The following is a 22,685-nucleotide window of genomic DNA, read 5'->3' as shown; positions in this document are numbered from 1 at the left end:
TTTTCCTTCGCCATGTGTATTTCGCTTGTTTTCATTCCGTGCACGCCAAACATCTATTAAATTAAAATCTGAACACATCAAATCTACTGCTCCTCTTGCACCAGGATTTACGTAAGTTCTGTAGCCAAATGTATCTAGTTCATGATTTCTAACAACATTCCAGTCACCTACTGCGATGATGGAATTATTTTCAAACATTTCTATATCTGCATGTAATGTTGAAAAGAAAATGGTTCGTCGCTGTTTGGGCCATAAAGACATGATAACGTGAAACGTTTCTCCATGATTGTGATATCCAATAGAATATATCTCCCCCCGGGGTCACATTTAATTTTGTTCATTTTAAACTCAACATTTCTTGCAAACAAGATAGCAACTCCTCTACTTGTACTCGACCCTGAACTGAAATAACACACATACACACTTAAACACATACACACATACATACATACATACATACATACATACATACATACATACATACATACATACATACATACATACATACATACATACATACATACATACACACTTAAACACATACACACTTAAACACATACACACATACATACATACATACATACATACATACATACATACATACATACATACATACATACATACATACATACATACATACATACATACATACATACATACATACATACATACATACATACATACATACATACATACATACATACAGACAGACAGACAGACAGACAGACAGACAGACAGACAGACAGACATGCGTTACATTATCAAAGCGGGGGCAATGACTTTGGCACACTTTGCTTTTTTCAATTTTTATTGTAATTTTCCTTGTGCATAGTAAACGGGATTTCACCACCACCGAGTTATTGAACTCTTTTGTAGAATCATAGCATTCGAGTTATAAAAGAAATATTTTTCTCGATTTCAATAATAAATACTGTCAATAATCTTTACAACAATTAACTTAGGTCTAAAACAAGTAGACAAATTAATGTATACGTGTATATTATTTTTTCGGTAATTGACCACCACTTCAGCCAAATGATTTCAAGTTTCTGAGATTTATGTAACGATTCCTATTGGGTACGATTATCATGAAAGAAACGTTTTCGACTGATTTTAAAAGCGTGTGCAATATCATTGTAAATCTGGAATTTTCGCCGGTAAATGTCCTCCGCCTTTTACTGAAAGTCATTCTTGTCTTTCACTACAAAGTGACTTTTGCCGCTAGCATAAATTCTTCTGTGACGTGATAGGTCACTGCACGTTCCAAACTGTCAAAAATTTTTGAATGGTCTAAGACAACGTTTGTTGCAACTGGCAATGTCTTCCCCGGTATAGCATATGACGTTGGATATATAATGGTGTTATTTTAGTCGCTTGGTATGTTGCAGCGGCATTACATGACTCAAAAAAGCTTTTAAATGCTGAAGAAAAATTTACATTACTGGTTAAAAATCGTAAGTGTTAACGATTTCAATCGCCTTATTTGTTGTTCGTTGATGTGTTGACTCCGTGATCTAAGATACAACGAACTTTGAGGATATATTCATACCAAGGCCCGATTCTACCGTAGAAATATCGTCAACCTTGTCGATGAAAGAAAAACAGAAAAATCTTACTCTGAGTCAATTTTCCAAATGTTATAAGATTGGTACATGTATCTATTACTCTTAAAACAGTGATGTATCTGGTCATAACCCTTCGATAAAATAAACGTAGAACAAATGTTACTCCGCTTACAAAATATGTAAGAAGGGTGTCTATTACTCGTAAAATGGCAATTTATCTTGTCATAGTGTATTTACTATATGCTTGTAGCCAGTACCCCAGTACGGCGCAGACGTATTGTAACAATAGCGTGTACTTCATATGTGTAGTTATATCAGATAAAATGGACAATCTTAAAATTCAACACATTTTAGATAACCAACTTTATAAAATCTACCCGTTTTAGTGCTCAAGTGTTTATTTTCAAGCGTCCTCCATCATCAACCTCTATTGAATATCGATTGCCGGACCACGCCTCTGACAAGTCAGTCTGTAGATTTCTTCGGTCCTTTAGTTCTAGCAACATGAACATTTCACGGATTTCCATAGTTCAGAAAGAAAAAAATACTCAGATTTCTTCCTTCGTTCTCTATGGAGGTAGATGACGGGCACCTAGTCTGTGTACGGTCAGCACCAATTGTACGTAGTATGTGACGTGACATCGAAGGTTTCTTTTTCCGCTATACAATTCTCAAGTTTGACTTTTCGCCAGACATTCACAAGCGTCATAGTGGTATACTGTTGACTGTTGATGTTGAGCCTGGCGTCTTTTGCAAAGGTCGCTTGGAATCAAGAACTGCTTCAGATGTCGAAAAACCGCAATGTACTAAGTGTTAACGCGTGTTCCATTTCTTACGCTTGCCCATTTCTCGTGGTGTATTTCTTTACTTTCCGGGTTGCTGTCCCTTTCCTGCCATTCGCTTTGTTTTCCAGAGCAATCTTTTTCATATTGGTCTGCATGTGGAAAATGATGAGGTCAAATAGAGTGGTCCATGCTATCTGAATTTCCTCTGTCCAATGGTCCCTCAACGTCGGTTTTATGGCGTGTATGAACTGCGGTCCGAAGAGCTATAAGAGAAAAAAGACCAAAGAGGTTATGTTAAGGTAGTATGCACCTCGAAAGTGAAGGACAAAAACTTTTGCTCATACTTTCCTAAACGAAACTTTCAACCATTCTCTTACCAATTGTGTTAACTATACGGGGGAAAAATTAAATTTTGGATTTTCGAAAAACTAAGACAGTGAAAGCTTTTCTTTCTTCAAGAGCTTTAAAATGAGCCCCACAAGAGGTAGACAAGAAAAGAATTGCAGAAATTTAAGAGTCTGACTATTTGTCCCCTAGGCGCGTTCTACCTCAATCGAAATCACACTATCAAGAGCATACTTGTGAACTCATCATCGTACAGTAGAACATTGCTAAAACTCAAGATGTGGTGATATTTCGAAGTTTGCTGATATTATGTACTGGTGTTGAAGAACTTTACATGCGTAATGGCGAAAGGCTTGTGGAAAGAGGCTGATGAAGATATGAGACGACGTCTGGGGCACACGGCAGTAACGCATGAAACGGAACGTATAATTCTAATATTCAAGTCAGCCTTCATATATATTGATGAATATGTGCCCCTACAACGATCGATACGACGTCACGATTATTTTGTCGTTAGGAATCAATCAAAAGCAAATCGGACAGGTGGAAACACCGGTATCTTCTGCGTCGACATGATTTTCATTTTGATCAACTTGAAATTTGTCATAGCACATGAACTGGTCATTCCGAAACGTACTGGATAATTCCTTGTCATAACGTGCGTGACCCATATGAACCCTGCCTGACTGAAATTAATTCTTGTGAATTGTAATGCCACTGAAGACGTACGCAGAGAGTTATTTTCGGAGTTTGTGAAATTTGCTATTTTGAATAATATACTCGGTTCAAATCGAAAAGTCATGCCATTAATGTGCCAATGACTCTAGCAGACGATAAGCACAGCGGAATTAAACAGCCTGAGAGTGGAATAGAGAATATCTGCAAAAGTCATTGGCAGACTCTATGGGAACTCAGGAGAACGGCATTTCTCTTTTGCATGATAGTCGATAGTGTTCATGTTACAGGTATCTTCTTGTCTTAGTTCATAGTAACCCTTAACTTTGTTGTGCGTTGATGTTGATTTATAATTGTCGATATTGTGTATAATTAAACCTGAGCTAAGCTTGTACTGTTAATCGACTATTCAGTAAAACTGTGACTGAAGCTAGAACGCAATTTGAGCACGCTTTTTTCTAGCTGGCAAATTTTGATGATACTTTTCTGATCTGCTGGTTTACGGATTCATCCTAATCTACTTCACTTACATTTCTGCCACTATGTTTCTCTAGTCCAAAAATTTCCACGGTGACCCAAGATTTGTATTCACAAAACATCCTATTTCAAGGCACTTGTTACCTCCAAACTGTGACTTAATTTTAGTGAATCGTGAGCACTGATTTCTGAGTCCAAATTTTGCATTTGGGTTGTGAAACATTCACAGTGACGTCGTTGCGGGCGCTCGCGTATTGTTAGGTGTCCTCAATTGCCGTGAGAAATAGCTATGATGTACCATGTCATTGCTAGTAATATCGCAGCTACATGTAAACCGTTGTATAGGTTGGCCTTTTAAGTTAAGCTTTTTTACATTGAAAAATCATACAATGAAAAATATTACTACCAATATCATCTCATAAATTTTCGACTTTGTGTCGTACACGTTGAATGTGATACATCGAGCCCTTTCTCAAAATTCCGGGGTTTTGTTGTTTGCGTTAAATTGTTTGAACAAGTGAGGTGGCTATCAAGCACTTGTGACTTAATTTAAACTTCAATTTAGAACTAATTTCTTTGTTTTAACATTGTTACGGAATATGTTCAGATACCTCTAATAAAAGACATAAGCTGCAGCATTGACATTGCCACTCGGTGGCGTTAATGAGATTTCTCTTCTCTAAATAGCGATATTTGGCGAATTGCTGTGAAGTTTAATTGATCTAAATCCATGGAAAGTAAGGTGCTTGTCGGTGGCTTAGAACTCTCTGAATGCGATTGGGTTTATCGATTTAATCTGCCCAAGGCTGATTTCAAATGCAGCTGTGGAGACTGAAGCATTTCAGATGAAGGCGACCACTCCGTTTTCAAGCCTTTTCTCTGCATCACACATGTATGCAAAACGCCATATTCAACGAATGGTCGTTTTATTTTTCCCCGAGCCTCTTTGGCATAAAATCTCTTTTAGATCTTTTGCAACAAATGATATTGTTCAAGTTCAAAAATTTGAAATTACATGAAATTATATAATTTACAGTGACTGTTTTGACCGAGGTATTTGATTCGATTACGCTGAAAGATGAAGTCCTAATCTTGATTGGCAAATGGGCGCAATGAATGGCATCATAAAAACATGTAGAGGTGTATTTCATGTAAAATATGTTACGGTCGAGCATGTTCATATTATTACTAATTCAAATACATTCTATATTGTCAGGCGTGCCAAAAAGGCCGGTAATTTTGCCTTGACTGATACAAAAATAGGTGGTGAAAGGTTCATTATGATGCTATTGTACAAATACTTCAACTCTATTTACATCTGGACATAGTCTTCCCCGAGCAGTTGTCTTGACACTGTGATAATCCTGACACAGAAAATATCTACCATTGTGATATGTTATTTTTTCTTTACCTCCAGCATATAGACAGGACAATATCTAGCAGCAGTGTTTATGACGATGTTCACATATTGAAAATCGAAGTTACAGTAAATAAACTATGTACCATTACATGGACTAGCTTAATTTTCACTGAGATAGTAGTAGATGGTCTTACAAATTTGAAGTTTCCCGGGGGCTTTACGTTTTGTCCTTTTCCTGCCCAGTAAGATCATACAAGAGTGACCGAAATTTGACTATCGATTTCGAATTTACAGCAGCAAAAGGCAGGGTCGGCAAAATAAGCGAATTTAAAATACATTAACGGTGAAAATGAAACAATCTTGCTAAAGTATCAATATTAAAAGCCATAAGAAAGGCAACAAATGAATATTTGACGTCAGTTTACTTGAAGTAAATGATTAATAGTCTTGGGATTATATGTGGAATTTTAAGATCTACACCAGCACTTGTCAAATAATGTGGATATCTGCACAGCCCAACTTCCGACCCAGAATACCCTCGAACAGAAAGAAGTGGCAAATTTTCTGTTGCAAAAGTTTAGACCAGCGCTTAAAAGATGTACTGTTCTTCCTGTTTGCTTTTACCTGTAGGACAACAGAACAGTAGACTCACTATTCAGTTGGCATTGTGTTGAGCAAGGCCTAATAGTGCAATTACAAATTCAAAACAAAATACAAAAGTTCTGATTTTACAAAAAGAAACTGTATGACGAGTAAAGCTGTTAGCGTCAGTGGCTTTTCTGAAGCATTGAGCTTAAAGCATTACACGCCTCAATTGAAAGACTTAAAATTTTGAGCAAACATAAGGGTGCTTCGAACTGTTCGCTTTCAAAATCAAAAACAAAACCAAAGGTAACGGTGCAAAATGTTGTTACTAATACTTTTCGACCCTTTAAATTCAAAATGGCCTTCTATTCGTCCCGGTGTTAACTCTAAATTTTCTGTTTCCACATAAATTATTAGTAGATCAAAAACGTGTAAATTGTAAAAGTTTTAGAGTCCGAATATTTGTCCCCGAAGGGCATTCTACCTTAGAGAAATACAAGTCGCAAATAAATCGAACCGTCAATTTGAAAAAATTGCAAATAAATCCATTTCTAGATACCTGGGCTGACTTTAAGTTACACTATAAATGCCTTGATTTCAAATATTTAACCGAATGGGTGTAAATGCTGGTATGATACAGAATAATTTCTGATCCCCCTTCAAAAACCCTTTCAACAATCAATATAACACGAAGATAAAACATTTCTCAAGTCTTCACTGAATTCCCCCGACCCTCTCCGCAACATTAAGTGGCACAGCCACAACTTGAATTGCTAAAGTCCTCTGAAATTCTGAAATTTCACTCTAGCCAGACCAAAAACAGCAAAACAGAAAAGAATCACAAGTTGTCCTTTAAATATAACCTGAATCATTCTGTGCCTCGCTGCGATGTGTTTCTTGTAGGTTTAACTAAAATTCTCATTTGAATTAAAAGCCCAATGCTGCCATTTAATCGGGATATATTGATATCAGCATGTTTGGCTGAGTGCCAGTGTTCCTTGTTTGCTATTGTCTGAGGGATAATCTGCAAACACACGTGGGTGATCTTCTATAGGACAATGAGCCCATGTATCGTCTAGAGAGCACGCCATTTATCCCGGCCTTTTGAATTAATAAATGCCTAATGCTTTGATCAAGGAGGCGCCCGGAGACTTGCATTAGCGAAATTAAAAGTCAACCGAGAAGTAACCCACGTGCGAGTAAAGAGATTATGCTAAAAGACGTCACTAAATATTAGAATATTCCTTTTCGGCTTTATATATACTTACGTCCACCAAGTCAGGTGTGGCTCCATACTGAACATGTTTCCCCGCCAAAACTCTGAGTAACTCCTCAATTTTCTCGTCGTTGTGAATTCTAGCAAGTACCCTCTCCACTACGGCCATCACCCTGAGGCCATGAGCCTTCAGTTCCGAACTCCATCTCAGATCATCTCTTTTGAGTTCCTTGAACGGAAGGAATGATTCTTTACATTCTGGATGATTTTCAAAGACGCTTAAAGGAAAAAAGGATATCAAGCCGCTAATCAGGAATGTATTGATTAATGACGTATATATATTTATAGTTACGTGCTATATATATACTTGGTTTTTTTTTATGTGTGTGTGTTTTGTGTGTGTATAAAAGGAAGTTTGTAACATATATCTATATATAATAAGTAATTTGTTTATATATATATATATATATATATATATATATATATATATATATATATATATATATATATATATATATACAAATATAAAGCTTCCCTTTAACATTTCGCCTTAATCAAATCTAACCATTGTAAATTAATTCAGCTAAACATGGATTTAAAAATCCATAAATTGAATACGACATCAACCAAAGGAGATGTAGTAGGACAGTCATTGTATGCTGACTGCTCAATATTATCCATAAAAGTCAAGGCAGGGACTTCGCTGGGCGGTTAAATAACATCTAACCCGAGCAAACCGTCTATTATAATTAGTGCGAAACGTTTACATCGGGTATTGAGAAGAAAAATTATCGGCTTCACTTGTTTAAGGTGTGAATCATATTCTGTGTACGGATATGACTTCTGCCATACTTTGTCTCACAGATGTAGATCATATTTCCATCTCGTATCGAACACGTATCTCGGACTTGAATTATGTACAGCAGGCTCATAAAACATTGTTGAAGTGTGTCAAATTTTCCCTTCTTTGCTTGACAGGCGCCATATTAACACTTCAACTCTTTAACAAGGAAGTTAACAAATTAACTGATAGTTTGCAGGGCGGATATCCTTTTGTCACAGTGCGTATTTCTCCGTCAAGAAGCAGGCTCATCGCACAAAGCCAAAGTGGTAAAGCAAACTGGATTCCACTTGAAATAATGAAATTTGAAGATAACATGTCTAGACAATATTGTGAATTTGTGTTCTTGGTGTCCAAAACTGGGACGAGCAAATTTGCAACCGTGAAACTCATCTTCTACATGTTTTATCTGCTTAGGTTTGCTAACCTCTTCATTCCTATATTCCCCGGAGTTGTGAAACAGAACTCTGGCTAAGTCAATGAGAGATGAGCTTTACTTCTGAACGCACGAATGGCTACCCAATATTGACTTTCTGGGTCTATTTCATTAAAGTGATGAGAGTCGCCGACCACTTCCAAATAATTCAAAACATGCATATATAGCCAACCAACGCTATCTAGAACTGTGAGGAATATATTCAAATATTCATGCAGCGGTATTCTTCAGAGATGACATCGCTACCTGCTTTCACCCATGCTGACGACTTAATATCTGAATACGGCCGTCAAAAAGCCTGATGCCATACCCTTCTTTCGGCGTCGCTTTTGAGCCGTGAACTAAAGTTCCAGCTCTGTCTGAGTCAGCAGAAATCTCATTTAAAAGTATTACCTAATCACATCCCTTTTGGGTTGTCTTATGTCTCTTTCAGTCTTCGAAATCCCTTCGAGCCATCCCTATCAATAATCTCACAGATGTTCATTGAGATACCCCGAAAGGTCATCTCTTGGACTGTCTGTGGTTGGGTCTGTTAATTATCAGATGCTGTTGTCTGGCTGCCGTCTTACGTGCAGTGCGTGCGTATGAATGCAAAGATAAGAGGGTGTGTGCCCTTGTTGTATTTACCGACATTTCGTGTTAGAGAAGGCTCAGACTTGCCCAAGGGTATACTTCAGAAATGTCAATAAGCGCTCAAGATGCTAGGAGTGGCAACAGACGCGGTCAGACCAACTTCAGCGAAGCCAACGACTCCATTAATCATGCAGTTTGTATATCCAGGGCTCAACCTTGATGCCTTTTACGTTTATTCGGACCAAATCCAATTATCATTTTGATTAAGAATTATAATCTGATTAAGGTTATGTCTTTACAACGCAATTCTACCCTGTCAATTTCAAAAACCGTGGCGCATGTTTTCTTTTTCCAATAAGTGAACTGTGTGCCGTATTTGCTATCTTCGTGCATTCATCACCATTTTCCATTACGTAACCGCCACAACATTTAGTGCCATATCGTATTTATGTCTCTCACTCTGCTCTAAAGTATAGGCAACTATTTTGTAAACCTCTGTTAAACAATCAATGCGGACAAATAACAATTGCTGCGAAATGCCTCATCAAACGTGTCAACCCTCCAGGTTCCAATCGGTAAGACTGATTCAAGACTAAATAATTTTTATGCATTATGGAAACAAATAATTGAATTATTTATCTTACTTTGTAGTCTTTATGTGTTTATGTTTGGATGAATGCATGCATACATTTATGCATACACTTATGTTTGTAGAGTATGTATGTATGTATGTATGTATGTATGTATGTATGTATGTATGTATGTATGTATGTATGTATGTATGTATGTGTGTGCAGTGTAGAGTTGAATCTAGGATTGTAGAGCCAGGGAATATTGGACCCCTCCATAAAGATTGTGGAGGCCATGGCATTTTATTTGGAGGTAGGTTATTCCGAAATACAACAGGAAAAACAGAGTGCCAAATTATTGTTTGTAAGTCTACACTCACTTGTTTCACCCTCTTATTTTTTTTCGTGTAAGTACTTTATTCGTCTTTTTGAAGATACTTCAGCAACCATATCTTGAAGACTTGACACTTTCTCAAAGTGTCCTTAGAGAGTAGAAAATTGTATCCCTTTCAACTAAACTTGGATAATCCGAAATTTGTAGGGGTGGCATAGGGTCAGCAAAACAGCCGGAGAATCTCCATACATATTTCCACGAATTTACAGGATTTACATAATACAAGATGACATACAATACCTCCGCATATCATAACCATGGATTAGTATATTAAACTTATAGACTCCAGTCCAACGGTCAATGCTAAAACTAGGGAACACAGTCCTTTACAATTTTAGCACCCCACTGTATCATTTTCATAATTTCCGAAAAAAAATGTAAATCAAGTTTCCATATTCCTTTCCTATATTTTCACTTTTGATAATAATTCCATAATAGCTATGCTCATAGTGCTGCATTATCAACCAACTGTCACAAGCTGGACAAGTTCTTAAAAGCAGACTCTGAGTCCTCAGAATGGAATAAAATTGCTTTCACAATAGCTCAAGCACAAGCTTGCAAGATGTTTATATTGAAAACATTACAAAGATATTTGAAACAACTAAACAGAGCGATTTGAAGTAAAAACAAATAAACAGTATTGATGTTTTCTTTCGAGTCACAGACTAATCGATCTGTATAAACTTGTTGTCAGAGCAGATAATGAAACGGGCATTTTCATTCCGTAATTCTCATGCGGATCACTTGAAGTTTACTCGGCAGCAAAAACAATTTTGCAGTTGATATTTTATGAGTATAAGCTTATGTTTCCTATTGGCATCTAATTTTATCATATAACAGCGCCGAGAGTATTTCCATGACCTCGCCAACGTATTGATTAATCAGTCAATGCCATGCTGGCCTGGCCTTATAATATACACAGCGCTTTTAGTTACACTTTTTGCTCAGAGGTAAGAGTAACCTATAGCCTAGATATTGTTTATGCACTCAAAGTTACAAAGCCATTGTCCATAAAGGCATTTTAACGATTTCAATTAACGACATGTCTAGGAAAATAAACTTTCTGCTATCCTAGTACTAATATTGATCGTTACGTACGCCATGTGAATACACAGCCATCAGGACATGCATTGCCTCGAGACACAGAAACTTGAATGCAGCAATAGTTTATTTGGCAAAAACACTACTGTGACGTAATGAGTGACGGATGTTGGATATATTTTACACAAGAACAAAAATGTTAGTGTTGTCTCACCTTAAAACTATGTAAAATCTAGTCAATAGTACGTACCTCTACACCAACGAACGTTTATAGCTTTTTGCTAATGCCATTCCTCCCTCCCTTCGTGTACTCGGTGTGTGTCATTTAATATGATGGGTGAGCACTACTTTCTAAGTGGGGGTACATATTACTTAGAGCTACAGATCGAGCACTGTCACATAAGACCTATTTAATCAAGGGTAGTACGATAATTGGTTCAAAATATCCAACTTTGGGTAACACTACCTCAGCTCTTACATTAACCTGTCAATCACTTTATCGTAAGGAAACAATATCGTACTATCGATTTGGGATGCCAAATTGTTGAATATGTTTTTTTAAAAAACAATCTAAATAACAATAATTGTGCATGAGGTCACGAGGCAATATACCTTTCCATACTTTGTATAGGTGCGTTCTAGATTGAACACACACACACACGATATATATGTATATATATATATATATAAACAAAATATATAAACAAAATCAATAAAAAATACTTCATTACCAAAGTAATTATACAGTAACTTGTCATGCATCACCGTCATCGTCAGAATGACAGAATGATAGCCAAACTGTTACAGGGTTGCCAGATATGAATAGCATGTCACGTCATTTTCCTCTGTCACATGGTAAAGAAGTTAGACAACAAAATGTTTTGGTTATGACATAGATAGATGCATAGATACATTGATATACATACATACATACATACATACATACATACATACATACATACATACATACATACATACATAGAAAGATATATAGATCCATAGATCCATAGATATAATTAGATTGATACAAAGATAGATACATAGATATATAGCCGTTCTTATTTTGAATGCAATTTCGGTCGACAGGGTTTGAGTTTCGATGGCAATGTTATTTTGTTGGTATTATTAAATAAAATGACGAAACTATATCCACAATGTGTGCAGAGGCAGTGTCAATTTATTAATATTGATCGCAATATCAACACAGTAAAGCCAACTTGATTATGATCTAATAAGATTGCAAATGAAAGCTATGGTTACCTAAGTATGTACGTGATCATGTTACGAGGGTATTATCATTATTATTAGACTTTATATAAACTCGATAACAGTTGAGCCTGAGGCTCTTCTCACACAGAGTCGAGTATAACAACATTTACAATATTTACATTAAAAAAATAATTCAGGAAGAAAACTTTATACTGAAAAAAATGTAAAAACGCTACAAGTAAAAAAAATCTAAAAACAAATTTAAAAATTACATAAAAGTAAGATTAACCCATCTATTTAAAAAATGGCACTTGCAATTTCTTTTGAATGATAGAAGTGAAGAACTAGATTTGATCTCTCCAGGCAAAGTATTCCATATTTTAACCCCGTTGTACATAAAACTTCTTTTGAAAAATTGGGTTCTATGCCCTGGAATATACAGATCTTCTCTGTTTGCAGACCTTGTGTTACGTCCATGGATCTGTTTTACACCTCTAAAAACGTTAAGATAATCAGGAGCAAGGTTATTCAGAACTTTGTACATTAAAACTGATTCATTGTATGAAACTCTTTTACGAATTGGCAACCTCCTTAAGGATTTAGATAAAACATAACTTGGATTATTAAAATCTTGATCTAAAATCACTCTAGCAACAGTTTTCTGTTGTCTTTCGTAACGAGATAAAAGAGTGGTTGAACAATGACCCCATATGTTCGAGCAATAATCAAAATGAGGTAAAATGAAACAATTATAAAACGTCAACATTGCTTTTTTAGTTAAGAATGATCGTATACGCTTTAACTGTAAAAGCTTAAAAGCAACTTTACCACATACTTTACTGACATGTTTATCCCAGGTCAAAGTATCATCAATTGACATACCTCAAAGGTTTTCTTGCTTAACACATTCAAGCTGCTCGTCATTACAAACAACGTTTATACATTTGTCTGTTCTAGATTTTTTCTGGGAGGTTCCAATGACCATCACCTTGGTCTTTTCTATATTTATACACATGTCATTATTACAACACCAGCTCAAAATGGATGCCATGTCACCATGGGTAAGAATCGAGTTGTTAATTCCCAACGGACAACTTCTCGGTAAACCTGTGCCTTTGTATCAGCATCCTATGCTTCGTGCACCCATCCATCCACCCATCAACCCAACATACTCGGAGTCTACGCACTGCAGACAGTAGACAGTCTATCAACCATATTTTGCAGTTGCATGATCGGATATCTGGGTGGAGTGTGCATTGTCGGTAATGTAGTTTCCATCAGAGTATAGACTATTTTTCGAAGCTGAAAAACTGCAGTCCACTGAATGAAAGACAAGATTGAAACTGTATTGGCGATACAGTCTCAGCAGACTAATCACGAATATAATTAATCCTCGTAAAGTCGAACACCTGCCTTATTTTTGAACATGAATCATCACCAGGAAGTGTAGAAAAACAACTTGAATTTGACACTGCCTGTGCGTGGGGGACGTTTATGCCCTAAGTGCAGCAAATGCGGATTCTGTGAACTCGTCTGCAAATTCGCCGGGGATTGCGCGATTTACTATATACAACTTTGTATTCACTCAAGACAAAATGCATATTTGATAAAACATGAGGTTTTCATTTCGGTGAAATTTTAAGACTCAACATGAAATATCATTGACGTGGGAGTATTTGCCTTTAACCAGCAAACGGTGTCGCTCACGAATCCAGGGTGCATTGATTTTTTTGTCAACAGATTCACAAATTATTGCGTGATCGGTTCGACTTTTGAGCTTAACTGTATGAATTTAAAAGTACACACGCATTAACATATGTATTCTGTAACGGATCGTACGATGGTGTTGTCTTTGTGTAACCTCCGGGGCAAGTAGCCTGCTGTCTGGCCATTGCCTACTGTACTCTTAGAAAATCATTCGTCTACTGAATCTAGGTGATCATAGAAGTGGCTCGTACGGACGTGATCAATGGTTTGTGCAGTGGATGAAAACATCGACGATGGGGTAATCACTGACGCGCGATAACAAATTCATCATTCTCCAGTACTCTGTACGAGAGATAAGTAAACGAAGAGGCACGACTCAGCGAAAACAATATTTTCGAGGCAGTCAACTCAAAGCGACATGGAACTTGCCACATTCGGCTATGCAATCGGGAAAAATGTACTTTTATAAGTCAGATCTGAATTTCTGAACAGAAGTAGAGCTCATCTTGAAAAAGTACATATGTACGCTATCTTTGTTCGATATTCTTCATGTTATTTCCTTGAAAACGAAGCCGCTGTAACCTAAATTCAAATTGTAAAGCTTTCACGACCACGAGCCTGTTTTCCATTCAAATCCCGTAGGTCTTGCGCTGGACTGACGCCTACGCTACCAGGTTTATGCTCAAGCACAACAAAAAAAACAATCACAAATGTCAGACACATGCCATTATTCACGATGCACAGTGAAATGCAGTCAGAAAGATACTTGTGAATAGTAGCTGTCGTGATCAAAGACAAATATTAAATCAAACTTATTTTCACAGAAATGAGATAGGATCTACTTTTTTTAGTTTTCCGTGTGTGTAGTTATTTTCTCCTTCCGAGCTCTAATATCGCTGATTATCCTGCGATTTGATGACGGTATTAGGAGGCACTTCAATATACGATGCTCGAATTCATATAACAGTAGGATTCGTATGCGGGTCTATGCTGGCTTGTCACTAGTCTTTCAACAAGACTACTGTTTTGTTAACGCAATGGAGTAGCTTTATCGCGACTGTCTTTGTGAACGCGATACCAGCTGTATTTTTCTAACGCTTTCATCCCATACATACATTTATATACTGATGCCTGGCGTTCATACACTTTGGAGAAGACGACGTACTATCCTTACTGGTCAAAGTGTTTCACATTAAAACTAACTCCAGAGCGTAATAATTGACGAATCCGACTTATGTTACGTAATCAACGACTCGAAATCTGGGCTCAGTGAAAACATGAATAGTAATTACGTACTACCTGGTCGAAATGACGCTTCGAGAGTCCAGGTAGCTAAACGCATGCTCTTACTCTCACGTTTGTGAAAAACAAATTAAACCAAACAAAGTCTTGACGATGTTTTATGACACAATCAGTGTTCGCAAAATATTGTCAGATTCAAGTTTGTATTCTCAGACGAGACGCGTGACAGGTTGACATTTCCAGTAATGGAGGTGGGGGAGCCCATAGGCATGAGCTTCTTAGGTTTAATCTGGATCAAGTAGACTCTGCAGAGTCGCCGATTTTGTTTCTGTAAGTCGCGACGTCTCGACTTTTCGGAAATACGCTGCGAATGCGAAAATTCGTTCGCAGGAAAGCGATCAAAGTCATCAGTTGCCAGCCTTGCGACTACAATCGATTTGAAAATGAAATCACACGTTTATTGGTTATTTACTGATGCTCCGCGGCTGGTCCGTGTCTGTAATTGCATATTGTACCCTTGAATATTTAATACACGAATGACGACATATATTACGCAAGGTAATTCAAGAGTTACGGAATTAATCTCAATAAAATGCAGAATGTCTAAACTCAGATGACGATGAAATACATTAGCTCGATGATTTGCCGTGCGGTTTGTTTACGTTAATTGCGCTAGAATCTGATAAAAGACCAATGGTAATAAATGAGCACTTTCAAAGTCAGTTTTTCCAATGCAACACAATACTCTGGTAAAACGAACCTCCATCATAGAAAAGCTCGAATAACACCACACAATCGCCCTAAATGGCTAACCTTTCACCATCACCATCCGCACACACATACTCTTATACACTCATAACTACACTCATAACATACATACAGACATATATACATATATACATATATACACATACATACTTACATACATACATACAGACAGACAGACAGACAGACAGACAGACAGACAGACAGACAGGCAGACAGACAGGCAGACAGACAGACATGCTATGATATGTTACGACCTCAACTCCGACAAAGTGAAAACACCGACAAAGCAATACCCCGGAACGCTTATTAATATAAAACTGACAAACAGAAAATTAATATAACGCCGACAAAGAGCGGTTATTTGCTGACAATAAGGGTTATTTCTTCTATTATTAGCTCTTTTACGAGTTTGATTGAAAGTTGGTTTTACTGTATGATTCATTAACAAACATGAGCGTACTCAACCCAATTATCAGTTGTGATTTTTAAATGTTACCATTATGCGTGATCATTTTGTAAATCCAGTTATGCAATACTTGTTTAGTTACTGTAAGACTTCCTAGCTACACGATTAAATGGTTATTAAGATACAACGAATGTTTCATATTGTACCTCATTTAGGGATAAAATGGTATCGCTGTAACTTCTGTATCGAAGACTGTCAAAGAAATGAGAATTCTGTTAATCGTTATCACGTTCCTACTTTGGTTGATCAAAGTACTTCACTCCGTTTGGAGTGAAAAACGTTTTAGTAACATGTATCTATGGGAAGTGTTGGAGAATCCAGGTAATTATACGTGTTGTTGGATTTACGACAACACGATGTGGAAGGACGTACAGAAGTACGGCCAACGGACTAGGGTAACCTGAAATAAATGACAAAGAGGAATCGATGCTAAATTGCTTAGATACATGCTGCTAAAATTGATATTTAGTATCAGCGGACGAAGTCCGGGGGACTAAAGGATTAGGCTACGTCCATCCATCCGGCCGTCCATTCGTCCGTCTGCGCAGATATTTTATACATGCCTGGGGCAATTCCTTTCAAAACTGATACAAGGATAATACACAATAGCATAAATATGCATATTAATTATTTTGGGTGTTGGATACATAATTTGTGCGAATTAGCATAATGATGGATTTTGGAAAAAGAGTTCTGTTTCCAGAGACACTGCGCCAAATTTGATGAAACTTTGCACAGATGAGCTCTAATATGAGGTCTGATAGCGCATGAAGACATATAAAGGTAGTTAGTCAATTAATTGCTTATTTACATGTTTAATGAATTTTCTTAATAAGATGATACGTCAAGACATACAGACTAAAATCTGATGAAACTTGGTACAGATGTTAATAAGCAAGAGCTTTAATAGTGTGCAAAGACATTTAGCAGTATAAATTCAATTAGTTGTCATTTTTTTATATTTAATGAACTTAAGTGATTAAGGTGATATATTTTGATATACTGCAGCAAATTTGATGAAGCTCAGTATAGATGTAGGTCTGTTGGTGCTTTAGAAGTATGCAAAGATATAAGGCACTATCATATCAATTAATTGCTAATTTGCGGATTAGATGAATTTTAGTTATTAACGTGATTCCTCTAGAAACACCGCAGCAAATTTGAAGAAACTTGATAGAGATGTTGATCTTACAGCATGCAAAGACATTTAGTAGTATCATGCCAATTGACTGCTAATTTGCATATTGAATGAATTTTCATTATTAGGGTGATATGTCCAGGAATACTACATCAAATGTGATTCAATGTTGCACAGATGTTGACCTCACATTACTTCAACAGTGTACAAAGACGTTAATCAGTATCATTTTAATTAATTGCCAAGTCGCATATTTCATGATGTTTTGTATTTTGGGTGAATGACAAGAAGCACTGCATCAAATTTTATGAAACTTGAACACATGATTATCTCACTTGCAAAAGCTCTTTCATAGCAGCATTCTGTCAATTAACATCTAATCGACAAATGTGATGACCTTTCGTAATTAGGATGACAGGCCAGACTGGCTATATGTTTTCACCGCCATGGTTTGGACCAACTCCATTTTTATCTATAGTAAAGTTGGACCTCTACACAGGGAAAGAATGTTCGTAATAATTGATCTATATCAAGAATGGATACACTAAACCTGATGACACTTGCTGCAGATGTTACTCATACAAAGATTTAACAGTCAAGAAGGCGTTGACTAGTAGCAATATAATAATACTTATAATAAGACTCTTCTGTAATGGACACGGAGCATTTTTGGTTCATATCTGGCGTTCTGACTTTTTCATTTCAAGAGCCATTACTCAATCATGCCTGGACCAGTTTCTTGCAGAATAATTGAATTTTGACATTTCAAGAACCGGTACATGACATACCTAATTCTGTCCAACTTACTTAATGACATAACCGTATGTGCCCTTCATACTAACGTCTACAGTACCTGTTTACAATTATACAATCCAATAGGGGCATCAGGCACAGATAGGTTTTGGGTACTCTCATTTCTTTTTTCATGTGCTGTATTTAATTCAATTTAGTTACTTCCACTGACACAAGCCCTATTACAAGCGGGCACTATTTCATTGTCGATGACTTGTTTCTAATGTTTCCAGGGTATATGTATCACGCAATGCGTTGAAAGTAACATAACGTGGTAGTGTGGTTCATGTTATATAATGACGACAAAATTTCAGTAGCGCTATCGAGGGACAGTTACAATTTATAATATAGCTGCAAAGCAGCAATGACCAGGTTTCGAGACATCTCGGTGCACAGGGGCAATAAGAGAAATAGATGTGCACATATCTGATTACCTATGGATATATTTGTAAAATCGAGGTCAAAGGTCATCCTTGTCTCGAAACCCTAACAATTGTTTGAAAGTAAGCGAGTGTCTATTTATGAAACAGGTTGTACTGAAAATAGTCAGGAAATATTATCAGCCAAGATGGTATAGCAGTAGACCTGAGTAAGGTAGAAGCTGTAAAGTATCATCCCAGCCGACACAAAAAGTCGCTGAAATTTGGTGATCGTTAAGATTGGTTAGTTACGATGTAAACGTATGCAGAATTTTATTGCAAGACCTTTACCAAACTGTTTAAAGGATGTAAAATTTAGGTTGATACAAAAAGTGTGAAAAAGTTTCAGATATTAAGGTAGTACGCACCTCGAAGTTGAAAGACCTAAACTTTTGCTCAGACTTTTCGTGAGGAAACTTCAAACCATACCCTATCGACATCAAGGATACAAATCTAGGATCACCGTGCAAATTTAGGTATATTTACAGATATTTGAAATTCAAAATGGCCGCCATCACTATGTTAACTCTATGGGAGAAATTTGGATTTTCGCAAAAATAGGCCAGTGGAAGCTTTACTAACTCAAAGCGCTTCAAGATGACCCCCCCCCTCCCCGCAAGTAGTAGACAAAACAAGTATTGTAAAAGTTTGAGAGTCAGAATATCTGTCCAAAAGTGCATTCTATTTTAAAACAAATAATGTGCAAAAGCACCATTTCTACGATACCATGAGTTGTACGAAGACTTTACCATATGCAATACTTTTAGTTTCACCTGTGCCCTTGGCTTTGGTTTGACTCGACAAACAACATGGCTTCTGAATGTAATTTTCTTCTGACGGCAAAGTTTAAATTGCAATGAACAGCATTACTAAGAAAACGGAATTGGAGACCCTGGCTTTCGTACATGCTTCAAAATATTTCGATCCCTATGTCAGAAGGACTCGTATCGTTAAAGCTAAGTAATTACTCGAATCTTATTTACATACAAAAAGGATGCATAAAGGTCGAATGGGTCGCTTGATCATGAAATTAACAAAATTGTGATTACGAGATTGTTCGTAAGCGCAATGTGTGGGAGGAAACATGTCGACGCTTAAGGATTGTCATTAAATGATCCTAGATATCTGACGTGCAGACAGAAAGGACAGAAAGGTAGACGGAGTTCTAAATGAGGCCGACAGAGGAAAGTCAATTATAAAAACAGAGATTGAAACGTAATGAAATGGATACACAGATAGGGTATACGCTATAAGACGAAAACATGGAGCAGAGTGAGATAAGCTCAAATTGAAACAGTTGTAGGTAGCATGATAATCGTACTATCTGGCTCATTCATGTCAGTTGCGTGAAAGTTTTTAACGGCCCATCCATTCCGAAATCAACAATTGTTCCTGTTTTATTTACCACCTCAGGAAGGTATTTCCTGATATTGCTTCGCTGAATGTTGTAAGGCAACTGTAGGTGTAGTAGTCAAATACGGAAAAGCAACATGCATGCACGCATGTTTGTGTATACCTACCTACCTACCTACCTACCTACCTGCCTACCCACCTACCTACCTGCCCACCCACCTACCCACCCACCTACATACCTACCCACCCACCCACACACCTAAGTTGTATATCAGAAATGAACTGTAGAAATTTGAGAGTCCGAATATCTCTCCCCGAGGCGCGTTCTACCTTAAACCGTCTGAATATCAATTGATCGTTTGCAGCAAAGCCTAAGGTACAATATGATATGTCCAAGTTATCCTGAATTGTCAATGTCGACGTGATACGTCGTTCCTCCATCATGGAGGCTGTTGTGTAAATATAAGGTCATTTACGCCCCTCTTGACATCATAAATCCGAGCAAACAACCCTCTCCTTCTAACCCATGCACAGCAGAGAAATACTGCCAATGGCATAAACGATCGTTTCTTTTTTGTATTTTTAGCTCAGAGGTGACGTCACAGGCTGGTGCAAGAGTTCAGACGAAGAGATCTCTGACTTATCGCGCACAACGAACAAGTGGAGTTGATAATCCAAGCCCACCATGATGACATACAAAGAACATCGGCAGGGTCTGCAAAAACACACAATTATTCTCCACAGAGTGATAAATTTTACTGCGAGCCCAAGAGACTGGGCCTTTGACTTGAACAGTGAAACGCTGCCACTTATCACGATCTACATATAAAGGCTTTCTTGTTCAAAAATGTACATTCTTGCCGTTAATGACCCGCGGTTCTTCATAACATGATGCTTAAGCTACGGTATGCGTATGGTCATGATACGTTACGAAAACATGTTAACATTCCCACAAAATAAAAGGAAAAGAAAGAAAACATGTTAAAAGCAATATGTCCAGTGGCACGCGCATTACCAAAAATTTGCACTTGTGGCCATCCGCCAGTACGCACACATCACCAGGAAAAAGACAAACACAGACTCATGACACAACTAAAAAATGATTTACAGCAATGTTCGAAATGCTCGTTATCGATCCATCTACACAAGACAATGATCACTCTAATTACTCCCAATTCTGTGGCTGATGATTTATCATTCAACGAAGATTTTTTTTCGAGAGTATTCATGAGCCAAAAATACGACTCACGATAATAGCTCACTCTCAAATGAATGTAACTCCGAGTTGGATGCCATCATATCGAGAGATTGTTCAATCAACGGGTCCACAGACTATCTATTATTGCAGAAGTGTACTATCATTACGATGAATGATTGTGACCGTACCGAATTAGTAAAACTATCACAACACATGTTTCGCCTGTTTTCTTTAAATCAGTCGACATGTCTGGCTTTCCTTTGATAAATCACAACCTCAACATACGATGGAGACAGAATGTCAAAGTACCATCTGACCTAATTAAGATTTCAGAGGATAAACATTTTTCACTCTGAAAATACTTTTAGCTATCGTCTTTACACATACAGTTAAGGTGACAGTGTTCCGTGAGTCGATGACGTCTTTGTTGGCCGACTGCACTTTATCGAAAGAGCGCAGCTATACTTTTAGTCTGAAGCTCAGTTTAGCTGTGTTTCATTGCTGTGATTAAGTTTGTATGCGATGTACGATGGCAAGCGTGTATGTGTAGGTGCTTCGTGACCTCTACAGCAAAGGAAGGGTCACCGTCAAAAACAAATTGCAACAACGCAGGTTAATGGACCACTCCTTTAAAGGGATGGGGATTAGCCGAGAGGCTTTGGCTGTTGATGTCTTGGCTAGGTGGATAGGCGCAAAACATTGTGAATCCGGTCGAGAATTGACTGACTTTAGCGTTAACTTTCTACCTAGAGTCATGCCTTTCACCAAATACCTATTAAAGCCAGGAATACTTTCGCTCTGGAGTGTTTGCAATATTAACATGTTTAAAGTATTGGATCAATCAGATTCTCAGAAAAAAAACCGCTGGTGATCTGTTCAGTTTTTACTCAGGGCTCACCAAGAGTCTCTCTCTACGCTTTTTTTCTGGGAATGTTGACCTATCCAAGATTAATTCGCAAAGGTCGGTCTAATCGAGTACGTTTATGATGGGGATCCCTCCTCCTTTGACTTCGTTTGTCTGGGTCGCCGACGACTTCTCAGTTATTACCGTGTGTAACACACGTATCTTGGTCCTAAAGGTTGACATCAGAGACATCTCCTGTATGATCCCTTCCCTGCTGTTATTTGCTCTTCAGAGAGGGCAGGAATGTTATGTGGCACAAAGCATAAATTTCGAATGAAGCATGGCTAGATGCATCAGGACTCAGCGAAAGACAGTGTGATCGATTTCGCTCGTGACTCAACATTCACCGTCAAAAAAAGGTATTCTCGTGTATTTGTTCATGCCATAATACGGATTGGTATCAATCATAATCGTGCCGGATATTTCGCTCGCAAGATATCTGTAGACTGTTAGTTTAAAATAATGCTATTCATAGGCGCATGCATGGCTCCCTACGCTGGGGTCATTATTCAGATAAATATCAATGTGCTTTTCACGGTTTGTATTGAGCAAGAGATTTCAATAGAATTAAGTCTGCTCCGTCGCTTCATAATTCCTGACTCATCCACTCTCAACTGATTAAACGGT

General features: G+C 37.4%; 1 protein-coding gene across 1 annotated transcript in view; it reads right to left on the bottom strand.

Annotated features, from left to right (window-relative positions):
* Positions 1-790: 790 nt before the first annotated feature.
* Positions 791-22,685, bottom strand: part of LOC139149557 (uncharacterized) — a 29,286-nt gene continuing 7,391 nt past the window's right edge. The window contains exons 2-3 of the mRNA XM_070721378.1: positions 7,061-7,286; positions 791-2,613 (exon numbers count right to left, since the gene is read on the bottom strand). Of these exons, the coding sequence (XP_070577479.1) occupies positions 2,398-2,613; positions 7,061-7,286 (442 nt within the window). The 3' untranslated portion in view covers positions 791-2,397. The remainder of the gene's footprint in view (positions 2,614-7,060; positions 7,287-22,685) is intronic.

This window comes from Ptychodera flava, chromosome 14, assembly GCF_041260155.1.
Source record: "Ptychodera flava strain L36383 chromosome 14, AS_Pfla_20210202, whole genome shotgun sequence".
In the NCBI taxonomy this organism is placed as follows: domain Eukaryota; kingdom Metazoa; phylum Hemichordata; class Enteropneusta; family Ptychoderidae; genus Ptychodera; species Ptychodera flava.
This window is presented reverse-complemented; position numbering and strand designations above follow the sequence as displayed.